Raw genomic sequence first — 27918 nt, 5'->3', positions numbered from 1 at the left:
CTGGATGCTTAGAGACTACAGGCAGCAAATGCAGACAGTGCTGGGGACAAGGAGGGGGATGCCAGCCACCTAACCAGCAACCCCCTCTGGCCCTCTTTCCTCTTCTCAAGCCACTCATCATATCTTCAGTCCCAGCTCAGTCCCAGTCTCTCCCCAGGGCCAAGCTGCTGGCTTGGGCACCGTGGGGAAGGTGGACCAGCAACAGAAGAGAAATACGAATCCCATCGGTTCAGCTCTGATCGCACCAGTGTAGGTCATGGAGGAAGTCCTGTGGCTGTCCCCAAAACACAGCACAGTTCTCCCCCACTGAACCTCACCCATCAGTAGGCTTGAGTGTCACTGAGCACGGTGATCACGTTTCCAGCACAGAAACCTTAGCCACCTTTTCTCTCGTACTTGCAGCAGAACAAAAAATCACCCACTATTTACAACTCAGGAAGCTGTCTTAGGCTACACCGCGGTGAACAGAACCTGTCCGTGTCCAATCATCTCCAGCTCCTGGTCGCCACACAAAGTGTTCAGAGAAACTGATGTCGTCCATCTCAACACGTGTGTGACCACAGATCCCTATGATTGTGGACTGTGAGAGAAGAAGCCACACGGATGGGCAGTGGGACCGGTTTCTCACTGGTCTGAGTTGACCATTCTCCCGGCTTCTGTGCTGGCTTCCGGAGTGCTTGCAACACGTGTGGGGACAGAGTGCGCCGCAGGGGTCTCTGAGACCTGCTCGCTGCAGCGCCCCATAAACAGTGTCACCCTGTCCTCTAACGCTGTCACCGAGCAGAGACATGTAAGACACCATGTGTCCTGTGCCTGCTGCATTCTGCCCAAAGTGAGGACCGAGGGCCTTGCGGGTGTGAGGGTGGATGGGACGATGCCTCTCAGAGCACTGGGGTTAGCAAAGTGGCCCGTGCTGGCCCTGCCAATGTGACCACAGAGCTGCCTGAATGGCAGTCTCCGACCCTCGGAAACATGACACGTGAACACACGCACATACAGGAGTCCAGAACACGGGGTTTCAAAACTGGGCCTTTTATTTTTGGATTCTCACCCCAGGTCACTTTGCGTTATAGGCACATTGTGAAGAGTCAGAGGAAAAGTGGGTCAGGAGGAGAGAGGAGGAGGACTCCGCACGGGGCCAACCACGTCCCTACGGGGAGGAGAAGCGGCCACAGAACAGGATGCTGTTGGTCTTGCTGTGCTGGATGAAGAAAAGGAAGGGGTGGTCGGCGCAGAACCGGGGCGTGATTCTCGCACACCGCAACATCATGACGGCCGCGGTGGCGGCCGCGGCCTCCGTGCCTTCCTCGTTGACCTCCACAAAGGCCTTGTGCACCACCTTGGACAGATACAGGTCTTTCCTGGACGACATCCCGGAAAAGTCTGCCCTGGCCTGCTCGAAGGCATCGGTCATGCCCAGGGCGCAGAGGACATTCTCCATGTCGTAGTTCTCCTCCAGCTTAAATCTAGGGAGGAACACTTCGGCCTCTTCTTCGTCCAGCATGTCCGGCCTCGTCCACTCTGTGAATTTCTCGTAAGTGAGTTCTTTCTCCACCTAGAAGAGAGTTGAAGATTTTCAGACCTGGAACGGTGCTGCCCGGCAGAACCATCCACGGGGCTGGGAGGGCTCTGGGCGGGGCAGGCCGAGGCGGCGGGAGCAGGAACGGGCGCCAGGCGAGCTCCAGAGGCAGCCCCCACGGCCCCCCACCACACCCTGCCGGCGGCATTACCGTCAGCCCTCCTTACCGTCCTCAAATCCATGTTTTCATCTGGAAGCATGATGACCATGTTCAGCTCTCTGCCCATGTAGGGAAGCACAAGAATTTTGGTGAATATTTCTCCGATATAGGTCATTTGAAAGGTAGATTTTTTAAACATCATCTGCACAGGTTTCTCCTCATTCTATAAAGGAAACAGATAAACGTTAAGTTGAAACCAGACCCAGTGGACGCACCGGACAGACAGACGGAACCAGCCAGCGCAGGTTCTTCAAACACTGCCTTGGCTGGCCTCCAGAATACCACACCGGCCCCTTCTGCTGCCGGCCCAGCTCCGGGGTGCTCGGGGCTCAGTCCTTCCACTGCTTGTCTCTCGGTGATCTCAATCTTGGGACTTCAGACAGAATTCACACACAGGGACTTCTAGCCGGGACCTCTCCCCTGTACTGCAGATAGGTTACCCTCCCGTGTATCTTACTGCTTACTTGGCACCTGCATTTGGACAGTAAGGGAACCTCCAATGTCATGTGTCACACTGGGCTCCTCACAGTCCCTTCCGGGTCCGCTCCATCTACAAGGTTCCCCATCTCAGGTGACGGCAATGCCATTCACCCCATTGTCAAACATTCTGTAGTATCCCTGTCTTTCACCCCACAGTGGACTCATAAGCAAGTCATATCAGCTCTGCTTTTAAAATATTAACAGAAATGAGATCAAATCACTCTTGGGTTGAGCAGATTTCTGTGGCTCCCCCTCTACTCTGAGGGAGTAAAAAAGCTGAAATCTTTAAAGCGACCTGTGATGTGACAAGAGCCTGCCCCCATGCTCTCCGCTCCCATCTCCCTTCGCTTCTCTGCTACAGTCACAGGGGTCCCTAGATGGTTCCACGGGCAAACCCAGCCTGACCGGCCCCCAGACCCTGGACGGCACGCCCCCTTGAATTGTTCTGGTCTTTGCTCAGCGAGGGCTGTAACCTGAAATTGTACCACCAGCCACAGGCTGGATCCTTCCTCTGGGTCTGTCTCTGGATCACTACCACTGTCTCATCCACTCCCACTTTCCAGGTGTGCTCACTGTCTCGCCCCCAGGAAAACGGCAGCTTCATGAGAGAGATGCGTCACGGGTTCTGCACACGCCGTGATGGCACCAGGCACCATGCCTGGCCCTCAACCAGCATCGGCGGAATACATGGATCAAAAACTAAAGGACCGGAAGACTGAAAGGACCCCGCAAAATGAACACATCTTACTAGGAGAAGAATGCATTTGTCACCAATGCGTCCCCAGACAGGTGGTAAGAACACCGAGGGACGGTGAGCACATCCTAGCCAGCAGCGCTCCTCGGCTCCTGACCTGCGTGCAGGACCCCCAGCGGCTGTGAATCAGCCAAACCCCACACTGCAGTCCCCAGCTCTCTGGGGTAGCACATTACTCTGTGTTACATGGAAGCACTTCAGTTTCTGCTTTTCACCTGTGCCTTGCCAAGGCACACCTGAACTGGCCTCAGCCGCACCTGCCCCCTCAGTCCTCAGCACCCCATTCACCTCCTGGGCCAGTCATCGGCACCCTTTTTCTCTAACGGGCTGGACAGTATACATTTTCAGCTTTATGGACCATACAGCTTCTGTCCCGACTACTCAACTCTATAGTTGCAGCATGAAATACATAAATAATCATGGCTGTGTTGCATTAAAATTTTATTAAAAAAAAAAGTGGTGGGCTGGCTTCGGCCTCAGACTGCAGTTTGCTGACACCTGTCCAGGACGATTTCTCCTTCTACCCATCCAGGGCCCGAAGCCCCCAGTCTTATACTATAAAAGGATCCAATCTCAGTAACCGAATGATTCATTAAGTATACAATTATGGAGATAAGTTTCACCTTACTTAGAAATAAAGGAATTTAAAAAATCTATAGGAACTCAAAATCTGTTTCCTTTCAGGCACAACCCCCCAGCCAGATACGCTGGTGAGCTCGACACCTACCACGCATCTTCTGCCTTTCTCTGCTGGAGAGATTAGGAAGCAACCTGGACGTACTCACCTCCCTACAGCCAGCAGAAGCCCCACAACATAACTGGGGCCTATGAGACACAGAAGAGAGGTTTCTCTTTCTGAACAAGATGTCAGAACCCTGAAGGAGAGGGTTTTGCTCTCACCCTTCGTCCTTTCCCTCCCTTCCAGCTGGATGGTGGATGCCACGACTGTGATCATGGACGAGGGCTGCATGCTAAGCACGGCAGAGCAGGAAGGCATGGAGCTGGCTCCCCGGTGGCCCCACTCTCAGCCCACCTGCAGACCTCTGCTAGGGGAGATGAACTTTCCATGAATGAATTTCGAGGAGAGAATTCATTTCCCCAGGTAAAAGTAGGGCAGTTCATTTCAGAATAAACCTCAAAGGAAAATATATTTCTTGAGAAACTGAAAGTTCAGGCTCACATCTGCTGAGAGGATCTAACTCGTGGTCAGTGATCAAGAACAGGCCGTAACTGATCTACTCTGTCTACTTAGATGCATGTGCAAAAGTCTCTACAAGTAAAGATAAGCAAAAGAGAAAGAATATCCTACATTCAGTGACAGAAAAGATATAAGGCCACAAGCACATGACATCTTCGAAGCTGGAGATAGCTCAACTTGCTGTCTATCCTATATACATGTCCTTTTGTTTGCTTGCTTTTTAAACAAAAATTAGGGTGTGTTCTCCATATTATCAAAAGAAGCCCGCAGATCAGTCATTTGTTCAGTATTCATTGAGCACCAACTACATGCCAGGTACTTCCGAGACAGCCATGTACCCTCAGATGGCCTTGGCCATTCAACCACCGCAATGCACCCTCAGGACCAGCAGGGTGAGCTGCGGTCGCTGAGAGGAGGGATACAGAATTCCCCACGGGGGAGGACGGTCGAAGGCTTCCAGATGGTGCTGGAAAGGAAGGGATACGCAGGTACTGATGGGAATGAAGATAGAGAAATGAGGACAAATGGGTAGAATCTAGGTCTACAAAGAGCCTCGTACACTATATTTTGGAGTTCAAACTTTACCTCAAAAGTTCTAGAAAGCCAAGAAAGACCTTAAGCCTCACAACTGACACGGGATTTGTGACTGTAGACAGAACACCTGGCAGCAGGAACCTATGAGTATGTAGCTACGTGTGGTGACACAGAAAGGAGAAGGGCAGGGCGAGCAGGGGAGCCCGGCTGCCGGACCGCCTGAGGCCGCACAGGGCACAAGCCAGCTTATGAGGCGAGCTTCCCTGCATATTTTAAAAACCAATGTGAACACAGGGACTGTTTCCAAGAATCTCCTTTGTTTTTCCAAAATATTCACCTTGCTGACTTTAAATGGTCTTTCCATGGTTTGCGATTTGTTAAACTGCTTATCCCAGTTTCCTTTGAAATAGATGGCATTCACGAGAATCAGATTAGTCATTGGATCAACTGAACCTGGAGACAGCAACTCTGCGATTTTACCTGAAAAGAAGAATTAAAGAATCAGTGAGCGAAAAGAATTTCAAGATGGTTAGAGAAAGACAAATACCATGTGATCTCACTCGTGTGGAATTTAAGAAACAAAGCGAGCAAGGGGGGGAAAGAGAGGGAAAGACAAACCAAGAAACAGACAATGATAAAGAACAAAGTGACCATTACCAGAGGGGAGGTGGGCAGGTGAGGGGTTGAAACAGGGGATGGGGATTAAGAGGGCACTTATCTCGATGAGCGCTGAGGAATACATAGAAGTGCCGAATCACTATAAGGTACACCGAAACTAATCTTACACTGTATGTTAATGAACTGGAATTTAAATTTTTAAAAAAGTTTCCTGAGGCATGCGTCAGGGATCATATTTAAATTGGGCAATCTCCTTGTGAAATACACAGATAAAAGGAGTTTACTGTCTCCCAAATATAACCACGTAAGGGGATTCTGGTCCTTAAGACAACAGCAGCACCAAACACCTAAAACGCCCTGGTAAGAAAAATACCATCACTTGAACAAACCATAAAATGGACAAAGGAGTACGTGCAGGATGAACGCACAACAAGTGAGACAGAAAGGAATGCTTGGCGCCTATGATCAAAGACAGGCACGTAAGGGACGGTCAGAAAGGTGAGTGGCGGTGTGAGCGTGCGGACGAGTTTCAGTGAAGAGCTGCAGGAGGGGGAGGGCTGATCAGGTGTCCTACCACACGTGGCGGTCTGTACAGCACGAGCAGCGCGGGGCAGGCAGACAGCACGAGGCCTGGATCTTTTTTTTACAGTATTTGTGAAAATAAAGACTGTATTAACGACAACCATATGGATTGTTCTAGAAGAGGTGTACTGAATATTCAAGAGGCATCACAGACACATTGAGGAGAACAGGGAAGAGCTAGAGAAAACAAGCAGACACAATATTTCAGAAGCAGATTTTAAAAGTTTATAGTTATTCAGAGAAAGATGTCATTCCTGTTTACATTTTGATGTCTTGTGAAAGAACGGGCATTGAGAGCGAATAATAAAATACTCGTAAGAGAGAGTAACACTGTATTTTCACCTTCTGTCTTTTCGGCCACCCAGGTGTTGATGTGTGCCCTGGCCTCTTCTGCAGCATTATTAAAGTCGAGCTCTTCCATCTCTGCTTGGTAGAACTTACGGCAGGAGTCTTTGAAAGACTAGGAGAGACACAGCGACATAATCACATGGCTGCAGAAATCATCAACACTTACAGCTCACTTCGTCACCGCATCCATCAGAATGTCGGCAATGTTACGATTTACGCGTGGAATACGCAAATAATAAGCATGAGGAACGGACTGAAAATCCATTTTTCAGCTACATTTAATCTTAGCTTATAAACCAAGTAAAATAGTGGTCTGGATATCAAGTAAACATCGTGAACTGCTAGATGCTTTGAGGGATGAGCTGCACATCAGTGAGGCAAGGACAGACACCGAGACCCCGAGGTTACAAGGGTGTCGCTCCTGGCCAGCCACAGCAAGAGCCACCGCTGCCACCATGTGCCAGAACGGGCTGGAAACAAGGGCCTGCTGTCCCGTACAATAGGGGACATGTGCGCTGCCACGCCAGCCCTTCCACGACAGCTCTGATGGTGGCAATGTTCTAAGTCTGTGCTGTCCCAGACAGTGCCTCGTGCAGCCCATGCGCCCGGGGAGCTGAGGAGTGACCTGTAGTCGTAATTACTCACACTGAAACTCAAATAGCTCCATGTGCCTCGTGGCTACCACTTTGGATGGCTCCGTGTTAGAGGGCGAGCGACTCTCAAAAAAAGTTTAAACTATATCTTGTTAATAGAGTCTATTAAATAACGAGGACATTCACGAACACGTACATCATGCCCCGTAGAAGCAGAAAATCTGAAAGAAGTATAAATGGACTGAAATAACTTATGTGTGGCCGGCGTACTACGGAATGGTTTCCCAATCCTTCTTCTGAACAGCTTACGGCTAAACATTTAATCCCCCTTTTCAGGACTGGTTTTCTATTACAGGATTTCACATTTCTCCTTCGAGGCAGCATGACAGAGGTAACGTGGCACAGTAGCTACCAACCCTGGTCCTGCAACTTATTAGCTGTGCGACCTTAAAAAATCACTTTGTTTCTCCAAGCTTCCTTGTCTTTCCCCGTGAATGAGGATACGGCATTCCTCTGAGGGCCAGATGAATTATTATCGTCAGTGCTGTTTTATACAGCATCACTGAATTCTGCACGCTGCAGACGCTGCACTAGGGGATCTGGGGGCACCAGAGCATTTAATGCTCGTAGAGTTTGCGCTCTGCCAACATGGCTGCTGTGCTGTTGCCCCATGCCCTTGAAATCTGTCGAAGTCGCTCATTGTAAGAAACTACTCTGGGAGCAACCTGGGCCTTCAAGTATGGATAACCTGTCACACCCTTGGGTGATTTCGACAACTTTTAAACACATTTGAAAATAACTGTTTGCTGTTTAAATTGCTGTTTTATAAGCAATGATAATCAAACTGAAGGAATATCTCATGATATGTTGTGATTGGTACTGGATTTTTGGAACATGAAATTAATAAGAAATAATTGAGAAACATTTCTAATCCCTTTATCCTACATTTCAATATCAAAATAAGATTCGAAACATTAATGCTTTTTTTAAAGTATCCACCAGAAAAGAAAGAAAATTAAAGAAAATCTTTGGGTTTATTGGAAGTTTTGTTCTTTTTTATGCCAAAGGCTTATAAAAAGATGATAACGGCCTAAGACTGATAAAATAAGACAGGTTGCAAAAAAAAAAATCACACTGCAGTGAACAAATCTTGCCAATATTTGAACTCATGTTTGACTACATTTACTTTACTCCAATTGTTTTAAAACAATAAGTCTGAAACAAGTTTAAAAAATAATGAAAAAAGTCGTATAATAGATTAAGATCGATACCCCGAACATAGAACTCAAAAAATAGTAAGAGAAAGATACATGGCCCAATAAAAAGCATGTGGAGAAAATTCTCAGAAAAGATACAAATGTTCAATAAACATAAGGAAAGCTGTTCAATATCATTAATTATCAAAATTTAAGAGGTTAACCACATGCACTGTTGTTTTTTTTTTAAAGATTTTATTTATTTATTTGACAGAGATAGAGACAGCCATCGAGAGAGGGAACACGAGCAGGGGGAGTGGGAGAGGAAGAAGCAGGCTCATAGCAGAGGAGCCTGATGTGGGGCTCGATCCCATAACGCTGGGATCACGCCCCAAGCTGAAGGCAGACACTTAACCGCTGTGCCACCCAGGCGCCCCAACCACATGCACTGTTGATGATGACGAGTGGAAATGAGCACTCTGCTACCATCTCTACAGAGAATGTAAAGGACCACAGCACTCTGGACAATCTGGCAATCTTCATTGCAACTTCAAAGCTTCACTGCCTTCCTCCCTTCTACGAATCTGTCTTATAGTAACACACACACAGGATTTCGTACAGCAATGTTCACTGTCTAAATGCCCACCAATGGGGTGCAGCCCACTATGGACGCTTCTGTACACCCGTACTGAAGAGTAGCAGGTAACAGTGAAACAGAGGTCCAAGATGCAAAGACTTTCAGACACAGTGTTGGGTGAAAAGAAACAAGTGAGGAAGTATTATGGTATAATGACATTAGGTAGAGAAAACCCCACCAAACAGATTTCTACATGTATGCCTCCATACACATCAACCTATAAAAGCTCTGACACTGGCAGGGGAGTGATGAGGTGAGGAAGAGGCTGTGAGGACTCTTGCTTTGTCTGCTTTACTTGCATTTCTGTACAACAAGAATATACTCATTATATAACAAGAATGGGCTCACATATTACTTGAGCAGTTTTTAAAAAATGAAAAAAAAAAGCATGAGAGCAGTATAAATAAAGAGAACAAGTATAATTAGACAAATAACTTTATAAAAATTCTGCACTGGAAAAAATGGTAAAAATATTTACAAGTGTAAAAAGTGGACCAAGTCACAATGCACAAAAAATTATCAATATGTGGAAAACAATGATTAGAAATAATCATTTTGATCACTTCGTTGTTTCGGCCAATTTATCTCTTTTTTTTTTTTTTTAAAGATTTTAAGTAGTCTCTGCACCCAATGTGGGGCTCGAGCTCACAACCCTGAGATCAAGAGTCACATGCTCTTCTGATGAGCCAGCCAGGTGCCCCTTGGCCAATTCACCTCGAATTGTGTTTGCTCCATGTTAATTCTTTTATAATTATCTCATTTAAGCTTCACAAAAATCTGGACGGTATTTGTGATAAGGCTCATTTTACAGAAAATAGCATTGAAGCAGGGTTCAAGGGAATGCATGAAGTTACTGAATGGGGAGCCAAATTCCTGCCCACTGGTACGAACTCATAACCCCCAAGCTTTCTGCTATTACCTCATGACCCCTCCTCCCCACCCCCTTGGTGTCTTTACTTCTTGGTCAAAAACAGCGAGTATGACTTACTGAGAGGAACTCATAAGACTTGTCCCCAAAGAGCCTGTTGGCGGTTCTAAGCAGGTACTGTGCATCGGTCCTGTTGACTTCCGTGAGAAGCGACTGGAACCCCTGGTGGACATCACCTCCTCCACCGCTTTTACTTAAAGAAAGTGTCTGAAATCCAAAACAGAATACAAACGCACAACTTCAGTGTGCCCGGACTTCGGGAAATGGATACAACACTAAACTCAGCCTAAGAACTGTACAGATCCAGCCTGAGTGGAGACTGGTCCAATGGAAGACAAAAGGCACTTCCTGCAGGGGGGGCAGAGCCTCGCCAGCACCGGCACAAGCCGCAGGGCCCCCTGCAGGCCGTGTTCTGTGGGCTCACTACTTGCAGTCTGTCTGCAAATAAGGCTGCCAACCAGGCCTCCCATCTCCGCAAACACAGGCCACTCCTGAAACAGAAAGGGCTTGCTAAGCATTTGTGCATTTAAGCTGGTCCTCTTGGAAGCTGGATGCCGTCCTGTAAGGAAGCCCAGGCTACCCTGCCAAGGAGGCACGCAGAGGAGGCCACGTGGAAGAGGCCCGAGAACCCACACAGGTGACCCGGCTGGGGCCAAGTGGAGCAGAATCACCACCCGACACAGCCAGAGTCCAGTACCACCGAACTGTCACCTGAAGCCGCTGAGTTTTGGGTAATGCTTCGTCAACAGCAAACAACTGAAACGCTGCTGACGACATCTGCGGCTGACCAGTGCCATTCTAAGAAGGTTTTACACTTCTATGAGAAAACCAAAATAACAATTTCTAACAACTGGAGAGCAAATGACAATACCCAGAGAGTATCACAGAACTCAGCATGGCCCTGTGACTGAATCCCTACTCACAAACTCAAACTCAGGTATGAAGCATGATGGGGGCTGCTGACATCACTCACCCTTCCACACGGCGCACCCCACTCCCTCCCTCACAGACCCCAGGCACTACTCCAGGCTGCTCTGCTTGGCTCGCTCAGGGCTAATGCGTCACCTGGCAGCTCTGCCCTCATCCCGCAACACCAGCAGAGGGGTCTGTTGGGACCAAATCCCGGAGGTGCACGTGGAAAACCAGCTCAACTGACAAACGAATAGCATTTACTGTTGCCCAGAAAGGGCTTCGGGTACGTACCTGGGACATCTGGGCTGCCGTGTTTCCCTTGGCACCCATGAAGACCATGGACAGGGCAGAAGAGATGCTCATGGGTGAGAAAAACACATTTTTCGAGTTATCTTCACCCAGCTTTTTCAGAAGACTTAAGGCAAAGGTGCCATTTGCTTCCGAAAGAGTATCCATGATGGTGAGCCTGAAAGAACGGTTTTAAAATCAGTATCACATTCCAAATTAAATAAATAAAACAATGAAATAGGCATCACATAAATACAGGCTTACACGCTGACCACATTTCACTCTGTTATTAATAGAGTGGTTCAGTGGGCAAATAGGTACCCCTTTGGTTCAGTGGGCAAATAGGTACCCCTTTGGTTCAGTGGGCAAATAGGCACCCCTTTGGTTCAGTGGGCAAATAGGCACACACACAAAACTCTACTTCTGTTTGGGGCCCTCAAAATTATTTTGTGTGCTTCTAATATTAAGGGAAAAAGAAAACTGGACACTGATATTAGTTAATATAATCCTGTCGTGTGGGGGGAAAAGGCAGTGGGGACTGCTACATACCCACTCACCCGGGAGCACAGAGGAAGCGTGGAAGGTTACACGCTTGACAGCTTACCCAAGTTACTTCCTGGGGGTGGGATCAGGAAAGGAGTTATTGGCTTTTGCTTCCATTTCTTATCGTTTGGTGTGTTGTGTGGGTTTGTATGTGTTATTTTATCATTTAAAAATCATTTAAAATGATCAATCCAACCACAAGGTTACACAAAAAAAGATGGTTGAACATTTTCATAATGTGGGAGGACTCCATTTTGAGATAACCTGAAGCCTGAAGATAAAAGATAATTCCAACCACATGCAAAGATGTATGAAAGCCTTAAAAACAAGGACTTTTGACCTTCAATTCTCCTTCTATGAAACCTCTGCTTGTGTCAAGGCCCAAATCTAAGGCCCTGTTCCCCAGAACCCCTGCTGCCACAGGCCCAGGCCTTCTTGCCCCTTGTTCTGGACAACAAGGGCACGTGGCAGCAGGTGCATGCCCATGGCCACCCCCGGATACAGGCCTTGGGTGCCAGGGGTCAGACTGCACACGTTGGGCATGTGGCCATGACCCCGGTGGCCTAGCCGGGGTCCAGAACAGGAATACTTCTGGGCAGTCAGGGATGGGGTGGGTATAAGTCTTCAAGCAGGTCTTTAGAAAGACCTATTATCGACTCCCCATTTTACAACAGGGGATCTGAAGGTCACAGAGGTGAAGTGATAAATCCAAGCTAAGGAACTGAATAGCTAAGGCTGAACTCAGGGTCAACACCCTGTCTTGGCCCCAAGGCTCTAGATGTCCCTACTTCAGGAAGAGCCTGAAGTGTAGGACAGAGGAGTAGGAGAGAAGGCGAGAGGTGGCCGGGGGCCCCATAGTCAAACAGCTGCAGATGCAGCAGCAGGCCAGGGAGGAGCAGACTCTGGGGGAAGCAGTTCCTGCTCTGATGTCTTTACAAATATTTCCCAGACTCACATTCGCCGGTCAGAGACTGGGGAAATGATGCATCTGAGCTGTGGGTGGGAACCTACAGAACAAGCAAAGGGGGACACAAGACTAGATATTTTCTTGGAGCAGAAGGGAGAGGGAAGGGCAAATCTAACTGAAAGACCCAGAGAAGACAATGAGAAGTTAACCCATCCTTCACCAAGCATGCCTTTCCGTTTGTAACTGTGGTCCACTGAATATGGGCGGCAAAGACGCCCCCATCCCAACCCGGGGAACATGCGAATGTTCCCTTATACAGCAAAGGAGCCCTTGTAGATGTGATGAAAGGAAGGATCTCGATATGGGGAGATCATCGTGGATTATTCAAGTAGACCGTAACGTCATCACATGTATCCTAATGAGAGGCGGACAGAGGGGGATGCAACCCGTGAGGAAAGCAATGTGGGGACGGAAGCAAAGTGCTACCCTGTGGCTTGGAAACTGGAGGAGGGAGAGACAAGCAAGGGATGGCAGAACTGCAGCTCTAGAAGCTGGAAAGGGCACGGGACAGACACCCCTCTCGAGCCTCTGCAGGGAGCAAGACCAACACCTCAGTGTCGCTCAGTGCAACCTGCCAGCCTTCCAACCTCCAGACTCGTGAGAGAGTAAACACACTGAGTTTGCAGTGATCAGTTACAAGAGCCGCAGAAAACTACTACCATAACGAATACACCCGATAAATCTTATTTACTGTCCTTGTTTAAACATTTTGTTTTCAAACCCTTCTTTGTTCATTATAGAGAAAAGCTGGGGCACTGGGCACTCCTGCTTTGCTCAGACTTTCCGTACATATCTTAAATTGCTAATTTCTGATGAAAGTACAATAGAACATACACATTACTAAAATTCTCCTGAACACAACTGATTGGATGATGATACAGAAATAACTTCAGGATTTTGCAGGGCCTTGGGAACATCAACATAAACAAAAGTAGCCATTACATGAAACTGATAAAAAGTTATATTATTTGGATTTCGTATTAGAAAATGCTCCTTGATTACCAATTGTAAAAGAAACAACTGTTAAAACAGGTTTAAGAATTAAGAGCGAGGTAAGAGGAGGTACCACAGGACAAGAAGCACAGTCCCAAGCATTTCTGACACAATCAAATGTCAGGACTCAGACAGGTTCTGTGGGTCCCCCGCCACACTAATCTTCTTGCCTGGGGACAGGGGTACCTCTGGCTTTGCCCCCAAGATGGCTCGGCCCCCACTGACAGGCTACACAGCCCCTCAGTGAATGGAGAAAGCTGAAAGATTTAAAAGTATATATATTTTGTTTTAAAAAAGGAAGAACGCTGAAAGATCAGTAGTTCCTCAATGTAACGCAGCTTCAGTCTTATTTTAAATGCTGACCCTGGGAAGAACAGGCCAGGACATTTAGAGGAAAAGGCACGAGTCAGGAGGGACAGCTCTGGGACTGTAAAGACGTTCTTGATTTCTGCGAGGAGGATCTGTGTTCCTGTCCATCGTCAATGCCTACTAATTGTCAGCTGAGTGTGGCTCACTCTGCAAAGCCCACAGTGACATCTAACAGCTCCCATTTCTCAGCTGCAAATGACTGATAGCCACCAAAGGTGAAATTACATCCACATCCTATGAAAATTGCTAAATAAAAAAGAAATATGAAATCAATGATGCCTCATAGATTTATCCCAGATATGCAGGATAATCTTATAGCAGAAAATATGTTAATCATGAAATAACTGCACACTCGTAATAAACATCCTTGAATCAAATAGGAAATGGCACTTCCTATACGTGCTTAACGTGATGAGGACTGTCAGTCATCACCATGGATGAAAAATAGTAGAAACAGTTCCCTTGTTCCCCAAACAGGAACAACAATGAATAACTAGATTAAAAAGCTTTAACTTGAGAAAAATTAATAAGTATTCCTTTTTGAGTATTACCACACTGGGATCTACGTTAGCACTTTTCCTAAAAAGACTCTTACAACTCTATTAGGCTGGTTGAGAATATCAGCATTTGACAAGCAAAGAAATTGAGCCATAGCTCTTTTCTCCTGCCCCTGTGGTCACAAGGCTCTACGGTAGCGGGGGGAAACCAGGTCTGTGTGGCTCTGGAGTTCTCTCTCTTAATTGCTAAGGCATACCGACTTCAAAAAAAAAGGAGTGGTGGAGAACAAATTAAAGATACCTTTTCAAAACACAATTTTTGAAAGTTCAAAAACCATTAATTTCCAACAATGACTAAGATAGGTATTCCTTCCTATTCTGTGTAAATGATACTATAAATTGGTATACCAATATTTCCAGAGCGTCATTTAGAATTATATAAAAAATAAAGGAAGACAAAAACATCATGAAAACATTCATATTACCTGAACCAAAAATTCCACATCTAGGGATTTAATTAAAGGTAAAACTCAGAGTTGCTGATGCAAATTCCATGCACGGACCAACAGGGCAACATAGATCGTTCCCGTCTTCACTCCCCCTCACAAGAAGAGCTAACATCTATTCAAGAACGAGACACCACTGAGAGAATCCTAGAACACGGGGTGAGGCTGCAGACAGACGGCATCAGACACGTAAGAGGAGCAACTACACATTGGCCAGACTGCCTCCCACCCCCCAGGACAGTGCAACACGGTGTGGAGAGGTCCTCCCCGAGTCTCCAGTTTCTCCAGTGGGAAAGAGAACCCAGGGGAGACAAGCAGCCTCCCCCAGCATTCGGGTTGTTTTGCAGGAGCCCCTACTCTGATCTCACACTACAGAGATTGCAGGGAAATCTGCATGGCTCAACCACTGGGCATCTGTGATGGAGAAGAGGGGAGGGGCTTGCCACAACCAGCACATGGATCTTGGCAGACCAAGTTCATGTTTGCAGTGTCCAGCCAGTAATCCCACCCAGAGGCTTTGCTCAACCGTAGGACTAAGTCAGGGATGCACTCTGACCAGGGAACATGCTGGGGTGGAGATCTGCCTGATTCAGATCTTCAAACTAGGAGATTGCCAGCCCTAGAGTCCAGTTTGCCCATGCCCAGGCAACATGCTGATCATAGCCCCACCCGCTGTGGAAAGTGCCTTCCAGCCCCATCTGACCAGAAGGCCTTTACAACTCGTGGAAGCTGTGTTGCCCAGTGGTGCTTGAGCTGAGAGGGGGGCAGGCAGAGCTGACTGCCCCCACAGCAAAGCCAGTACCAGGTATGGAGGCAGAGATATTAATCACAGAGGACTGAGGGTAGCTCCAGGACTCTCCCAACCAGACAGACTGTTTGAGAAACTGAGAGTAGCTTGCAGCAGCCTTCCCTTTCCCACCCAGGCAAGGTAGCCGAATCACAGCCCCACCTGCTGTGGAGAGGGTCTTCTGGCCCCATCTGACCAGAAGGGCTGGGGACAAGCCCTGGGTGCTGTGCAGCCCAGGGGTGTTGAGCCAAGAGAAGGACAGACAGAGCTGAGAATTTATAGTGCAAAGCCAGTGGTCCTGTTTAACAGGGTACTTCAGGCATGGATCAGTCTGAGTTAAGACAACAAGGAGTTTTACCAGCTCTAGAGCTGCTTCTCCTACTGCACTGGAACAGGGGATCTAATTCATAGCCCCACTCATCTCCGAATACAGCCTTCGGCCTGTCCAATCAGGGAGCCTAAACCAGAGCACATGAGAAGCCCATTCAACCTTCCTAGGGGCACAGGCCCCTGAACAGAGAGCACAGCCTGTGACTTGCCCCATCTGCAGAGTGAAACCTGTGGCCTCACCTGAGTAGGGAACTCAGTGCACACTCTGGCCTGATTCAGTGCCCCAAACAATGAGTTGTATAGGCCCTGGTTTCTGGCCTGCTGCCCTGTCAGGGCAGGAAAGCTAATTCAGAGCCCCAGCTGCTACTGAATATAGTACCCCCCTGACCATCTAGTAAGCCAGACCAGAAAATCCAAGCAACTGCTGAGCCCATCCTACAGCCTCACTTAGGTAGGGAACCAGGCCAGTAGTCCTACCCACCATTCTCAGCCAGTGGCACAACCCACCATCTCCATCCTCAGAGCTTGAACAGTTGCCTCACCTCAAACTAGACCATAATAACAGGCCCCACCTGCCCAAAAACATTAGCAGATGTATCCAGAAACCCAACTGTGCTGACCGGTGAAGAACTGTCTCTGCCGACACAAATCTGTCAAGTCTAGAGGAGAAACCCCATTAGTCAAATGTGTAGATACCAATGTAAGGAATCAAGGATCATGAAAAATCAGGTAAATAGGAGACCACCAAAGGAAACTAATAAAGCTCCAATAACAGACCTAAAAGAAATGGAGATTTATGAACTGTCAGAAAAAGAATTCAGAATAATCATCTTAAGGTAGCTTAGTGAGCTAAAAGAAAGTACAGACTTACAACTAAACAAAATTAGGAAAACAATGCAGGATCGAAATGAGAAGTCTGACAAGGAAATAACAACCATCAAAAAAATCCCCCAAAACTGAAATCTTAGACTTGAAAGTACAATAACTGAACTGAACCAAAGAATTCAAGAGTTTCAAAGGCAGACTTGATCATGTAGACAAAAGAATCAGTGATCTGGAGGATAGGGTATTGGAAATTATTCAGTTAGAGAAACAGAATGAAAAACAAATGAACAACAGTGAAGAAAGTCCAGGGGAATTATAAGACACAACGAAAAGAAAGAATATTTGCGCCGTGAGAATTCCAGAGGGAGAAGAGAGAGAGAAAGGGACAGAGAGTTTATTTAAAGCAATAATGGCTGGAAACTTCCAAAACCTGGGGAGAGAAGTGGATGTCTACATCCATGAGGCCCAAAGGACCCCAAATAGGCTGAACGTGAACAGGGCTACTGAGACACATCATAATTAAATTGTCAAAGGACAAAGAAAGAATTTTAAGAGCAGCAAGAGAAGAGAGAAGTTACACACTTGCGGGAACCCCAGTAAGACTATAAACAGATTTCTCAACAAAAACTTTTCAGGCCAGGAGAGAATGAGATGGCATCAAAAATATTGAAAAAACAAAAATAAAAACAAAAACAAACAAAACCCCAAAACTGTCAACTAAGAATTCTATGCCCGGTGAAGCTCTCCCTCAGAAACAAATAAGGGATAAAGACTTTCCCACACAAACAGAAGCTGAGGGATTTCATTACCACCAGACCTGCCTTACAAGAAATGCTAAAGGGAACTCTTTGAGTGGGAGCAAAAGAACACTAACACAAAAACACAAAAAGGTAGAATAAATCTCACTGGTAATGCTAAATATATAGTTACAGTTAGATTCTGCAACATGGTAACAGTGGTACATAACTCACTTAAACCCTAGTTTAAAAGTTAAAAAAAGAGAGATTAATGTAGCAAAAAAACCCATAAATATAATAATCTGTCATTAGTTCCTCAACATAAAAAATCTTAATTGTTACAGCAATTACTTATAATGTGAGAGGGAGAAGAAGTTAAAGCTATTATCAGTTTAAAATGGGGTTTATAGGGGCGCCTGGGTGGCTCGCTCGGTTAAGTGTCTGCCTTAGGCTCAGGTCATGATCCCAGGGTCCTGGGATTGAGCCCCATGTCAGGCTTCCAGCTCAGTAGAAAGTCTGCTTCTCTGCCCCTCCCCTGGCTTGTGCGCATTCTCTCTCTCTCCCTCTCTTTCACTCTCTCTCTCTCAAGTAAATAAATAAAACTTTAAAAAAAAATTTTTAAACCAAACTTGAGTAGACATTGAGACTTCCATAAACCTTATAAATCAAGACTCACAAATCCAGTAAGCTAGGCTCACCTAAGACTTTCAAACGGGTTTAAGAACACACAAAGCATTACAGTGGTTACAAAAACCATTTGTACACCTGTGCTTAAGTCTAGCACAAAGGTATCAACACCATGGATTTAACGTTTTCTATCTTTGTTACATCTCCTTATGCATTTCCCAAGGTGACAGTAATGCTCATTTTAATGGTTCTCTGGGGCTCAGTCAATCTTAAGGGACCATCCTCTCCCCACACAAGGAGCCTGGTTCTCGGTCACTGTGAGGTCCCCACCACTCCTTGGAGTTCGGCACTCGCTCTTTGGCAGACAAGCAATTGCAGTGGGTGGGGGAGTTCTGAGCTTCATTTCCACCTTTGCAGGCATTTTACAAGGTCTAAAGCAAAACACCAACTTTCAGTTCCTTGTAACCCAGTGCCTTTCCTTGAAATGAAGTATTATTTGAGTTTTCCTCTATCTGGGTCGTATAACTTGGCTATAAGCTTAATTTTTAGGCCTTAGGTTGGTTTGTATAACTACTGTGCTTGTTAGCCTAGGAACCTGGGATAACAACTTTTTACAGTAACAATCACAGATGGATCATCACACAGCATTTCCTGAAACATTACTGAAATTCCTTTGTGCCTTTTTATTTTTATTTATTTTAAGATTTTATTTATTTATTCGACAGAGATAGAGACAGCCAGCGAGAGAGGGAACACAAGCACAGGGAGTGCGAGAGGAAGAAGCAGGCTCATAGCAGAAGAGCCTGATGTGGGGCTCGATCCCATAACGCCGGGATCACGCCCAGCCAAGGGCAGACGCTTAACCGCTGTGCCACCCAGGCGCCCCCTTTGTGCCTTTTTAAAGCTCATTTTGTCTGCCTCATTTGAAGTTATTAATGGACTCAGGGATTTGTATAAACAATGCATTAGCTGATCTCAGTTTTCTTCTTGGTGCTCACACTGCCATAGCTAGGCTGGTGGGGGGGTCTCTTTAAATTGGTTACTTTATCTTGACATGTTGATTTCAAACATCCTTGCTCTAGGGCAACAACCCTAGCTCTTACCAGCCCATTTTGATTTTTTTTTTCAGTCCAAACACCTGAGGTATCAGCCCTTCTCCTGGTTTCTTTTAATGGAGAAGTGTTGTAAAGTACAAAATCTAAAACTTCAAGGAGTATGTGAGTTTTGATGCTGTTGTTTGGGCCACACCAGTGACAAAGCCAGATGGATGTTTCCTTTCAGGTCCCAAATGCGCCATACTGTAAATAAACTGCCACATAAAGTTTTTATACACTTGACTTTTCTAAAGCATAATCACACTCAGAGGCATTCTTCTGGGCTGCAGTGTACCACCTTGCTCTCTCATTATACTCAGGTATTGCTGCCCCTGTTTATCAGTCACGTTTTGGACACACCACTGTCCCACATGTCACACTGCTATCTTCTCTGAGAGATCTCTTTGCCAATAATATCCTTTGTGTCACACCCCAAAGTCTTCCTGCTTCATGGTTTACTCCCTTATTTTGATGAAGCAAATTGTCCAACAGTTTTCCAAAATACAATACATACATTTTGACTTCTTGCATGTCCAAAAGTCTTTACCATTTCATTTAATTGACAGTTTGGCAGGGTCTGGAGTGAGCTGCACAGCATTTTACCTCCAAATTTCTGACGCATTGCTACATTGCTTTCCAGCCTTCAGCTCTGATGCTGGGAAGTCTGATGACATTCTGACCCCACCCCCATCCTGCCTTCCCCATGTCTCCATTCTTAAAAAGCTCATATCCTTTATTCTAAAGGGGGACATAAAAACTGGGTAGTAAGGTTTTATTAATGAACAATTTCATATATGAGTGTGTGTGTATATAAAACAATCTGACAAATCTATCCTCACACCATTATTTTTCCCTGTAGCACCACCAGTAACTTTGAGCAATTAATGTTCACAATTGATTTGAGTCAAGCAATCAAGTGTTCATTTTTTGAAGTGTCACTATTTGTGCTTCTTGCCTTCTAGGTCTCCATTAAGATTGGCTTAATAGAGACTTGGGCTTCTGCTCTGTGCCTACCTTTTTGTTCTGGTATACTCTGTGTGTTTTACTTTTCTGAACAGCAGTTCTCCAATATGTAAACAGGAGATGATTCTTTCTATTTACAGGTTTCCTGTGAGAATTAAGAAAACTAATGTCTGGCATGCAGTGGGTATTCAACAAATGCGTAGAATGATACACTGTTTCCTTTCTTCTGATGTCTAGGCTTGCTCTCAGGTCAAGCTTGGAAATGTAAGGTATGTGGTCTTCCTCCAGATCTTACAACAAACACCAAGTATAATATAGGGTACTCTCAGTATAAACAGAAAAGAATGGTGATTCCATTCATTCTAATTTCACCCTACTCTTACAGGTGGAGCTAACTATACAGAATATCCTGAATTGTAATAAGATGCCTTGGATTGGAATTGGCCTCATATAATTTTAAATACTGGGCTGATGTGTCCAAGTATAACTAAAATTGTACCCTTTCTCTGTGATGGCATAAAAAAAAGGATACAGTCATTCAAAAGTAGTCATGAAATACTGGGTCACACCCCTATAATACTGATAACAGCTTCATTCATGTTAAGCACAGGGCACACTCCTTAGCTCAGCAATACAATGCTGCTGAGCCAGAATCCAAAGGTTACTTTTGCCCTCTCATCTCACCACATCATTCCTAAACCACACCAGGGAGGAAGCAGGCAGCCTCAGGTCGGTCATATTCCTGTCCTCAGGTACAGCTGTATGGCCCAAGGAGTAAAAGTGCCAACACTGACCCAGTTCCCCCCTAGCATCTAGGTATTTCTTCCTGGCAGCATATGACTATTCATTTCCCATACTTTCTTTTCTAAAACTGAGCTTTATGGGGAGAAAGGGGGAAAGAAAGTAACTTATGTGCCAATTTCATCTAGCACACAAGCCCCAAGTATGATTAAAATTTCTACCATGTCCTCTTTGCCCCTTAGACACCACATCTTGGAATATTTTGCCTGCGGGGAGTTAAATGAAAAAACAGAGAAGTACCAAGATCTGGAATGATGCTCACGAGTATCTCTGCAGGCCTGAGTGACCTGGAAAAGTGCTGCGGAATTTGCGAAGCACCCAAGCGAGCGCAGGGCACACCGGTGGGCAGGAAGACCAGGGCGCAGGTTCAGTGAAGAGGCGCTGGGCAGCCAGAATCAGGCCGCCTTTAGCACCGACCCCCGGCCTTCCCTACGGCCTCCAGCACCTCCCCCCCGGATTCCCAACGCCCAGCGCCCCGCGGGCCTAGGCCACGGAGCGAGCGGGGTCACCTGTAGCCGAGGGACGGGCGAAGTCACCTGTGGCGGGGACCGCGGCGAGGTCACTTGTGGCCGCGGGACCCAGCGCAGCAGTTCCGCACGCTCGGCGCTGTCCCCATGCCCTCTCCCGCTTCCTCCACTGCGGGCGCGGGGCTGCGCGTCCCTGTCTAGGCGGCCAGGCACAACTCACCAGATGGCGTCACTGTCCGCCGGGCCGCCGGACTCCTCCAGGGAACCCGAACCCAAACGCTCACACCCCACCCCTCCCAGCCAGGACTGAAAGGGTCACGGCCCCGCCCTCTCCACGCGCGACCCCGGCTCCCGTGAGGCCACGCCCCTTCCCCTCCCACGCGCGTCCGGGCCGCGCGCGCGGCCACGCCCCTCCCCACGCGCGTGCGCAGCCACGCCCCGGTCCGCGCGAGCCCCCGACCTGTGCGCGACTGTGACGCGCAGCCCCTCCGCTCGCCGCGGCCCCTCCGCCCTGCCTCCCGCGCTCTCCTGGCCTTGGAGCGGAGGACAGACCCTCGCGTGCGGGGCGGGTCCCACGCCAGACACGTACCTCGGAGGGTCGGCGCCGCGGTCTGTAGGGAAGGGAGGAGCTCTCCGGCCTCAAATACCCGCGCGGCCGGAGGGCGGGACGAGTCCGGGGACGCGAGCCAGCGCGCCGCCCACCCCGTGATCGCCTGCGGCTGTCCGCAGCAGCGGGGGCGCGCAGGAGCGAGCGGAGGGAGCTGAGCAGGTGTGCGCCAGGTACTCCACTGCACTTTGACCGCCGCCCGGGAGCCCGCCGATCCGCGGCCGCGGGAGTGGCCGCACCGCCCGCCTTTCTGGGCCTGTTTCGTTGAGCTCGCCCGCTGGGCCACCAGGGACGTGAATCAAAGGAAGGCCTGACCCGCCAGAGGTTTTCAGTCAGAGGGCGGCCCTGCGTGGCCACACCAGAGCCTTACCGTGGCTTTGTAGAGACCGTGAATGATGTTCTCCGTGAGTAGAAGAGCGCCAGTTCCTGGTACATGGGCATAAGTTCTACACGGCAGGACAGAAATTTATTTTTTATGTATTTTTTAGAGATTGAGGGGGTGGGGATGGGCAGAGGGAGAAGGAGAGAATCTTAAGCAGGCCCCATCTCAGGACCCCTGAGATCATGACCTAAGTGCAAATTAAGAGTGGGATGCTAACCGAGAGAGCCACCCAGACGCCCCAGGACAGAAATTTTAAATGAACAAACTCTAAGTGATCATCTTGTGTGTTCAAAGACGCCAGTAGTCTTCCAACGCATGTGAATTAAACTCCAGGGTACTGACAAATTAAACAAATGCGTAGGAAATCCACCTTTGCCATCTTGGAGCAGCCTTGGAGAATGGAAAGGGCTTGGGTGACTGGAGGAGGGGAAAATGCTAGCCACGTTTTAAAAATGAGTTCAATTTTGTAAACCTCAAACTCAAACCTCAAACTGTTTTGTGCTTCTTCCATTCTTACGGAGTTCTCAACATGGACACTAATAACACCTGAACTGGATTTTTCTTGTTCATGCTCTGAACTGTAGAATGTTTAACAGCATTCCTGGCCTCTCTACCCACTACATGGCAGTAGCAAACCCTGCCATCCCTCTCCCAGTTATGACTGTTTTGATTTTATTTTTGGAGTACTGAAACGTAAAGAAATACCCAGAGGTATCACCCCACCTTTATACTCTCCGTTCCTTTTCAACCCATTTTTATTAGCTTCAGGTTTGTCTTTCCAGCTTACCCTTTTGCAAACATGTATGTCTGTGTGTGCTGATCCAAAAGGTGGCATTCTATTACTTACCTATCTGTCCATCTTTTATCTATGAATAGTTCTGCAACTTGCTTTTTTTCATTTAACAATAAACCTTGGAGATCTATGTATTTGCTACAGAGAGCATCCTTATTCCTTTTCATGGCTACCTCATTTTCATCGTGTGTCACCGATGGCCATTTGGGTTGTTTCCAATCTTATGTCATTATAAATAATGCCACCAATAACCTAGTGCTGTGCTTCTCAAACTTAAATGCACATGTGAAGGATGTGGGGTATGGTTAAAATGTGGATTCTGATTCAGTAGGTCCTGAGATAACAGCATTTCTAACAAGCTCCCAGGTTGCTGAGGCTGCTGTCCCATAGACCACACTTTCAGGAGCAAGATACTAGTGTAAATACTGTTTCGTATTAGTGGAGAAATATCCATTAATCCAGATTCCTAGATTCCTAGAAATGGGATTGCTAGGTCAAAGGACAAATACACATGTTTTTGTTAGTTATTGTCAAATTCCTCTCACAGGGATTGTATCATCTTGTCCTCTCACCAGCTGCGTCTAAGCAGTTCTTCACAGCCTTACTAACAGGGATACTTGGACATCTTTGGACTTTTACCAATCTGATAGGGGAGAAATGTTATCACATGTCGTTTTAATTACCATTTCCTTTATTATGAGTGAAGCTGAACATCTTTTCATATGTTTAAAAGCATTTTCTCAGGACACCTGGGTGGCTCAGTTGGTTAAACATCCCACCCTCGGGGCGCCTGGGTGGCACAGCGGTTAAGCGTCTGCCTTCGGCTCAGGGCTTGATCCCAGCGTTATGGGATTGAGCCCCACATCAGGCTCCTCCGCTATGAGCCTGCTTCTTCCTCTCCCACTCCCCCTGCTTGTGTTCCCTCTCTCGCTGGCTGTCTCTATCTCTGTCGAATAAATAAATAAAATCTTAAAAAAAAAAAAAATCCCACCCTTGATTTCTGCTCAGGTCATGATCTCAGGGTCATGAGATTGAGCTCTGTGTGGAGCTTAAGATTCTCTTCCTCTCCCTCTGCCCCCCCCGTCCCCACTCACGTGCACATGCATGCTCTTGCTCTCCCTCTCTTAAAAAAAAAAAAAACAGAAAAGAAAAAGCATTGCCTCTTTTCTGTTTCCTCCTGTGAACTGTTCATGACTTTTATTCATATTTTTAACTCGTTTGGTCTTTTTCTTCTTGATTCTTAAGTGCTCTTTATATAGTAGCATTAGTCCTCTGTGATATAAGTTGCAAATATTTTCTCCCAGCTTCTCCTCTGTTTTCTGACTTTGTTTTCGGTGGTTTCAGCATACTTTTTCATTTTTAATGTAGTCAAATTTAATGAGTTTTCCTTTATTGCTTCTAGATTTTTGAGTCATAGTTAGAAACTCTTTCTCTAGATTTTACAGTTCACTAAGGTTTTCTTCGAGTATTTGTATAGTTTCATTTTATCCCCAAGTAATGACTAGAGGAAGAGAGCAGTGACGATGGAAGGCAAGAGTACCCCAGTCCATATGCTGAAGGCCACCCACACAGTTGCTGTTCAGTAGTACTCAGCGATTCATTGCTGTCTCATGTTTGGAAAATTCACTTCAAATACAGCAATGATGTCAACAAAAAAAATCTGATTCCAGAGAATGTCTTTTTCCTGCCAATTCCAGTTTAATTGATCTCTGTTATTAACCCTGACAGAAAACATATGCCTCTGACTCTCGGCAATAGTGTGGCATTTTATTTCCCCAAATTTCCCTGGATGGGGGATTGGTTCAATTTCAGTTTCAAAGGACTTTGGTAACTCCCTGTAAAATAAAAGTAAAACAGACCCCTTTTGGTGTTTCTAGAGCAGTCTGAATTTACAATCAGTAAATTGGAAATAAAGATTCGTGATTATGATACTACACACAGCTCATTTTACTTACGAATTTGGTATCATTACAGGTAAATGTTTTGCTGTGTTTTATTTTCGAAAATAATCCCCCTTTTAAATGTTGGAAATAATAGATTGACAAAAATCCATTTAAAAAGCGTGTGGCAAGCTGTATTCAGCTCATTTAACACAAGTTGGTTTTGACATGAATGTACAGCACAGTAACTCACCCGTGACCAAAGAGCAGTAACTAAAATATCACCCTGAATAAGTGCCTTCTATTTTGCTGACATTCAACCCTCATACAAAAGGAGAAGAAAGGAGGGGCGCCTGGGTGGCTCAGATGGTTAAGCGTCTGCCGTCGGCTCCGGTCATGATCCCAGGGTCCCACATCGAGCCCCCTGCTCAGCAGGGAGTCTGCTTCTCCCCCTCCCTCTGCCTTTCCCCCTGCTTGTGTGCTCCTCTCTCTCAAAGAGATAAATAAAATCTTAAAAAAAAAAAAAAAAAGAAAGGAAATTCGTCTCATAACTGGAACCTGTGGCCATGACATTTATGTTATGTAATACTGTTGTTTTCTATGTATATGTTCAGTGCTGTGCAGACTAACTGGAACGAACTTCCATTAAACTGGTGGAGCATTTCTACCTTGATCTCAGTGGTAGAGTTGGATTTGTATTGATTTAGTGATACCTTTTAAAAATCGGATTATAGTAAATGAGCCAAGCAAGACTAAGTGTCTAAATAGTCACCTGGGGCCTTAAATGAGTTAAGAAGAAGAAAAAGGAGGAGAGGAGGAGGGAGGGGGAGAGGGAGAAGGAGAAGAGGAGGAAGAAGGAGGTGAAGGAGGAGCGGGAGGGGGAGGAGGGAGGAGAAAGGAGGAGAAGGGAGAAGAAGAAGAAAAAAGAAGAGAACCCTAATGGATTGAACCATCCCTGATTGGGTCAATTGCTTAGCAAAACCAATTTAATTAAATAGACATCTACCACACATCTGCAGTGCAAAACTCTAAGACTGGCCCAGAACTAGAACCTCTGCTCTCCCATAAAGCACATAACATAATTTCCCAGGCAACTGTCTAACATTTGGTTTTCCCTACAGATAGTAAACATTACAATGTTTCCTACAAAAAATATAAAAGTTATTCAAATGGCATAGCAATGGCCTGTTAGCAACCTCGTAATACTTAACAGTTCTTCATATCTAATGTTCTTTCAAAGAAATTGTAGCAGTCTCTCTTAGAGATTCACTTGACAGACATGTTCACGTCATAGGTCACTTCTGAAAGACAGGCCAGGTTGGCAGCAGATAACAGAGGTCATGAACATGGAGAGCGTTGCTGGAAGGTCGACCCCTGCTAAGGACAAAATGTGACAGGTCATCAAAGAGGCCAATAAATAACACCCTGAAATCAAAACTACAATGAAATATCACCTCACCCCTGTCAGAATGGCTAAAATCAACAACACAAGAAACAAGTATTGGAGAGGATGTGGAGAAAGGGGAACCCTCATACATTGTATGTAATTGCAGTACTAGGTAACCGAAAGAATACAAAAATACTAATTCAAAGCGATAGCTGCACCCCTGTGTTTGTAGCACCATTATTTACAACAGCCAAGATGTGGAAGCAGCCCAAACTGGGGGTCACCAGAGGGGAGGGGCAGGGGTGAAATAGGTGAAGGAGATTAGAGAGCATGCGTGTTGTGATGAGCCCCGGGTGACAGATGGAACTGTTGAATCACTGAAATTAATACAGCACTGTATATTAACTAACTGGAATGAAAATATAAACTTAAAAAACATAAACTAAGACATTGCCCAAAGTGGGCAAAATGTGAGAAGCAGAGATCTAATGAACCTGCTGGCAGTGGCTGAACAAAGACTGCTCACTCCCTTCCTCTGGGAGCTGGTGACCCTCTTTCCCAGGAGAAAAACATTTGGAAAACTGAGGTGAGGTCTCCATTTTTCCTACCCCAGAAATGCTTCTCCAATAATACCTAAGCAGCTGAGAGGTAGACACCAGGCTTCTCTGCATTTTCTCCTTGAGGACAGTTTGGGGAGTATCCAAGCCTCTGCACCCTGCACAGCCGAGCTGGTGAGTGCTGGCCTGCACTGCTCCCACCATACTCCCTGCTCCTCTGGACTCCCTGCAAAGAGCTCGGCCTCAGGCCTCCGGTGCTTTCTGGGACCTACGCCAAGAAGCACCTGCCTTAAAAAAACAAAACAAAACAAAAAAACCTACCTGCCTTCTTTCCTCGAATACCTTGGCAGAGGTTTGGGCAGCAACCCTGGAACATTTTTGAGAGTGATCAGCCCCCAGCTTTCTTTCCAGACTCCTAGGGACCTCGTGCTAGACAAGATTCCTTTTCCCCCTGGCTTTCCTTCCCTAAAATGTGACCGTAGTCCTGCAACTCAGGTAAATCCATGGTGCTTCACAATGGACCTCATGTTGACTCTCTTTGTCCTTCCTGGGATTCTTGGGAAACTCCAGCACGGCCGTGCCTCTTCACTTCCACAGCTAGCAGACCTCCTCGGTGAGGGTGAAGGACTGAGCGGTACAAGCGGCCAGTACACTCCTGCGCTCCGTTGCAGTTTTCCGTCACAGCACGTTGAAACGGAGAAAAAGTGCCTTTTGTAAATCCTCCCCTCACAGCTCCATACCCTCGAAGCCCCACTAGACAGAAGAGCTGGACAACCCCAAGCTTCACTTACTAAACATTTATAATACTGAGTATTGTCCTGGGCACCGAAGCTGCAGGAGGTGACTGATTACAGGAGGTTGCAGCCTCCTGACACCGACTCCGGGAGGAATCAAAACCAGGGAGAACCGGAAACCAGCTCAACAGAAGTAGGCAAGCAAGCAACTTTTTTAAACGATCCGATATAACCAAAATATAAGGTGTTTAGGGGACCTAAGGGT

At 46.6% G+C, this 27918-nt stretch overlaps 1 protein-coding gene and 1 long non-coding RNA gene across 7 annotated transcripts; both read right to left on the bottom strand.

Annotated features, from left to right (window-relative positions):
- Positions 1 to 1016: 1016 nt before the first annotated feature.
- On the bottom strand, positions 1017 to 22046 carry SERPINB6 (serpin family B member 6). 6 transcript variants are annotated; one of them, XM_011216767.3, is made up of 7 exons: positions 21903 to 22046; positions 10811 to 10985; positions 9668 to 9814; positions 6248 to 6365; positions 5043 to 5185; positions 1747 to 1902; positions 1151 to 1555 (listed from the first exon to the last, which is right to left on the bottom strand). In XM_011216767.3, exons 2-7 carry the CDS (start codon positions 10973 to 10975, stop codon positions 1151 to 1153), a joined length of 1134 nt encoding a protein of 377 aa, XP_011215069.1. In that variant the 5' UTR covers positions 10976 to 10985; positions 21903 to 22046. The 6 variants fall into 6 exon arrangements, with proteins under 6 accessions (XP_034516306.1, XP_011215069.1, XP_034516304.1 ...); XM_034660413.1 differs by lacking the exon at positions 21903 to 22046 and adding an exon at positions 21774 to 21796; XM_002930066.4 differs by lacking the exon at positions 21903 to 22046 and adding an exon at positions 21534 to 21685.
- Positions 22047 to 25018: 2972 nt separating this feature from the next.
- Positions 25019 to 27599, bottom strand: LOC117802299. Its single transcript, XR_004625409.1, has 2 exons — positions 27241 to 27599; positions 25019 to 26352 (listed from the first exon to the last, which is right to left on the bottom strand). It is a non-coding gene; the product is annotated as an uncharacterized LOC117802299 (long non-coding RNA).
- Between the last annotated feature and the right edge of the window lie 319 nt (positions 27600 to 27918).

This window comes from Ailuropoda melanoleuca, chromosome 5, assembly GCF_002007445.2.
Source record: "Ailuropoda melanoleuca isolate Jingjing chromosome 5, ASM200744v2, whole genome shotgun sequence".
NCBI lineage: Eukaryota > Metazoa > Chordata > Mammalia > Carnivora > Ursidae > Ailuropoda > Ailuropoda melanoleuca.
This window is presented reverse-complemented; position numbering and strand designations above follow the sequence as displayed.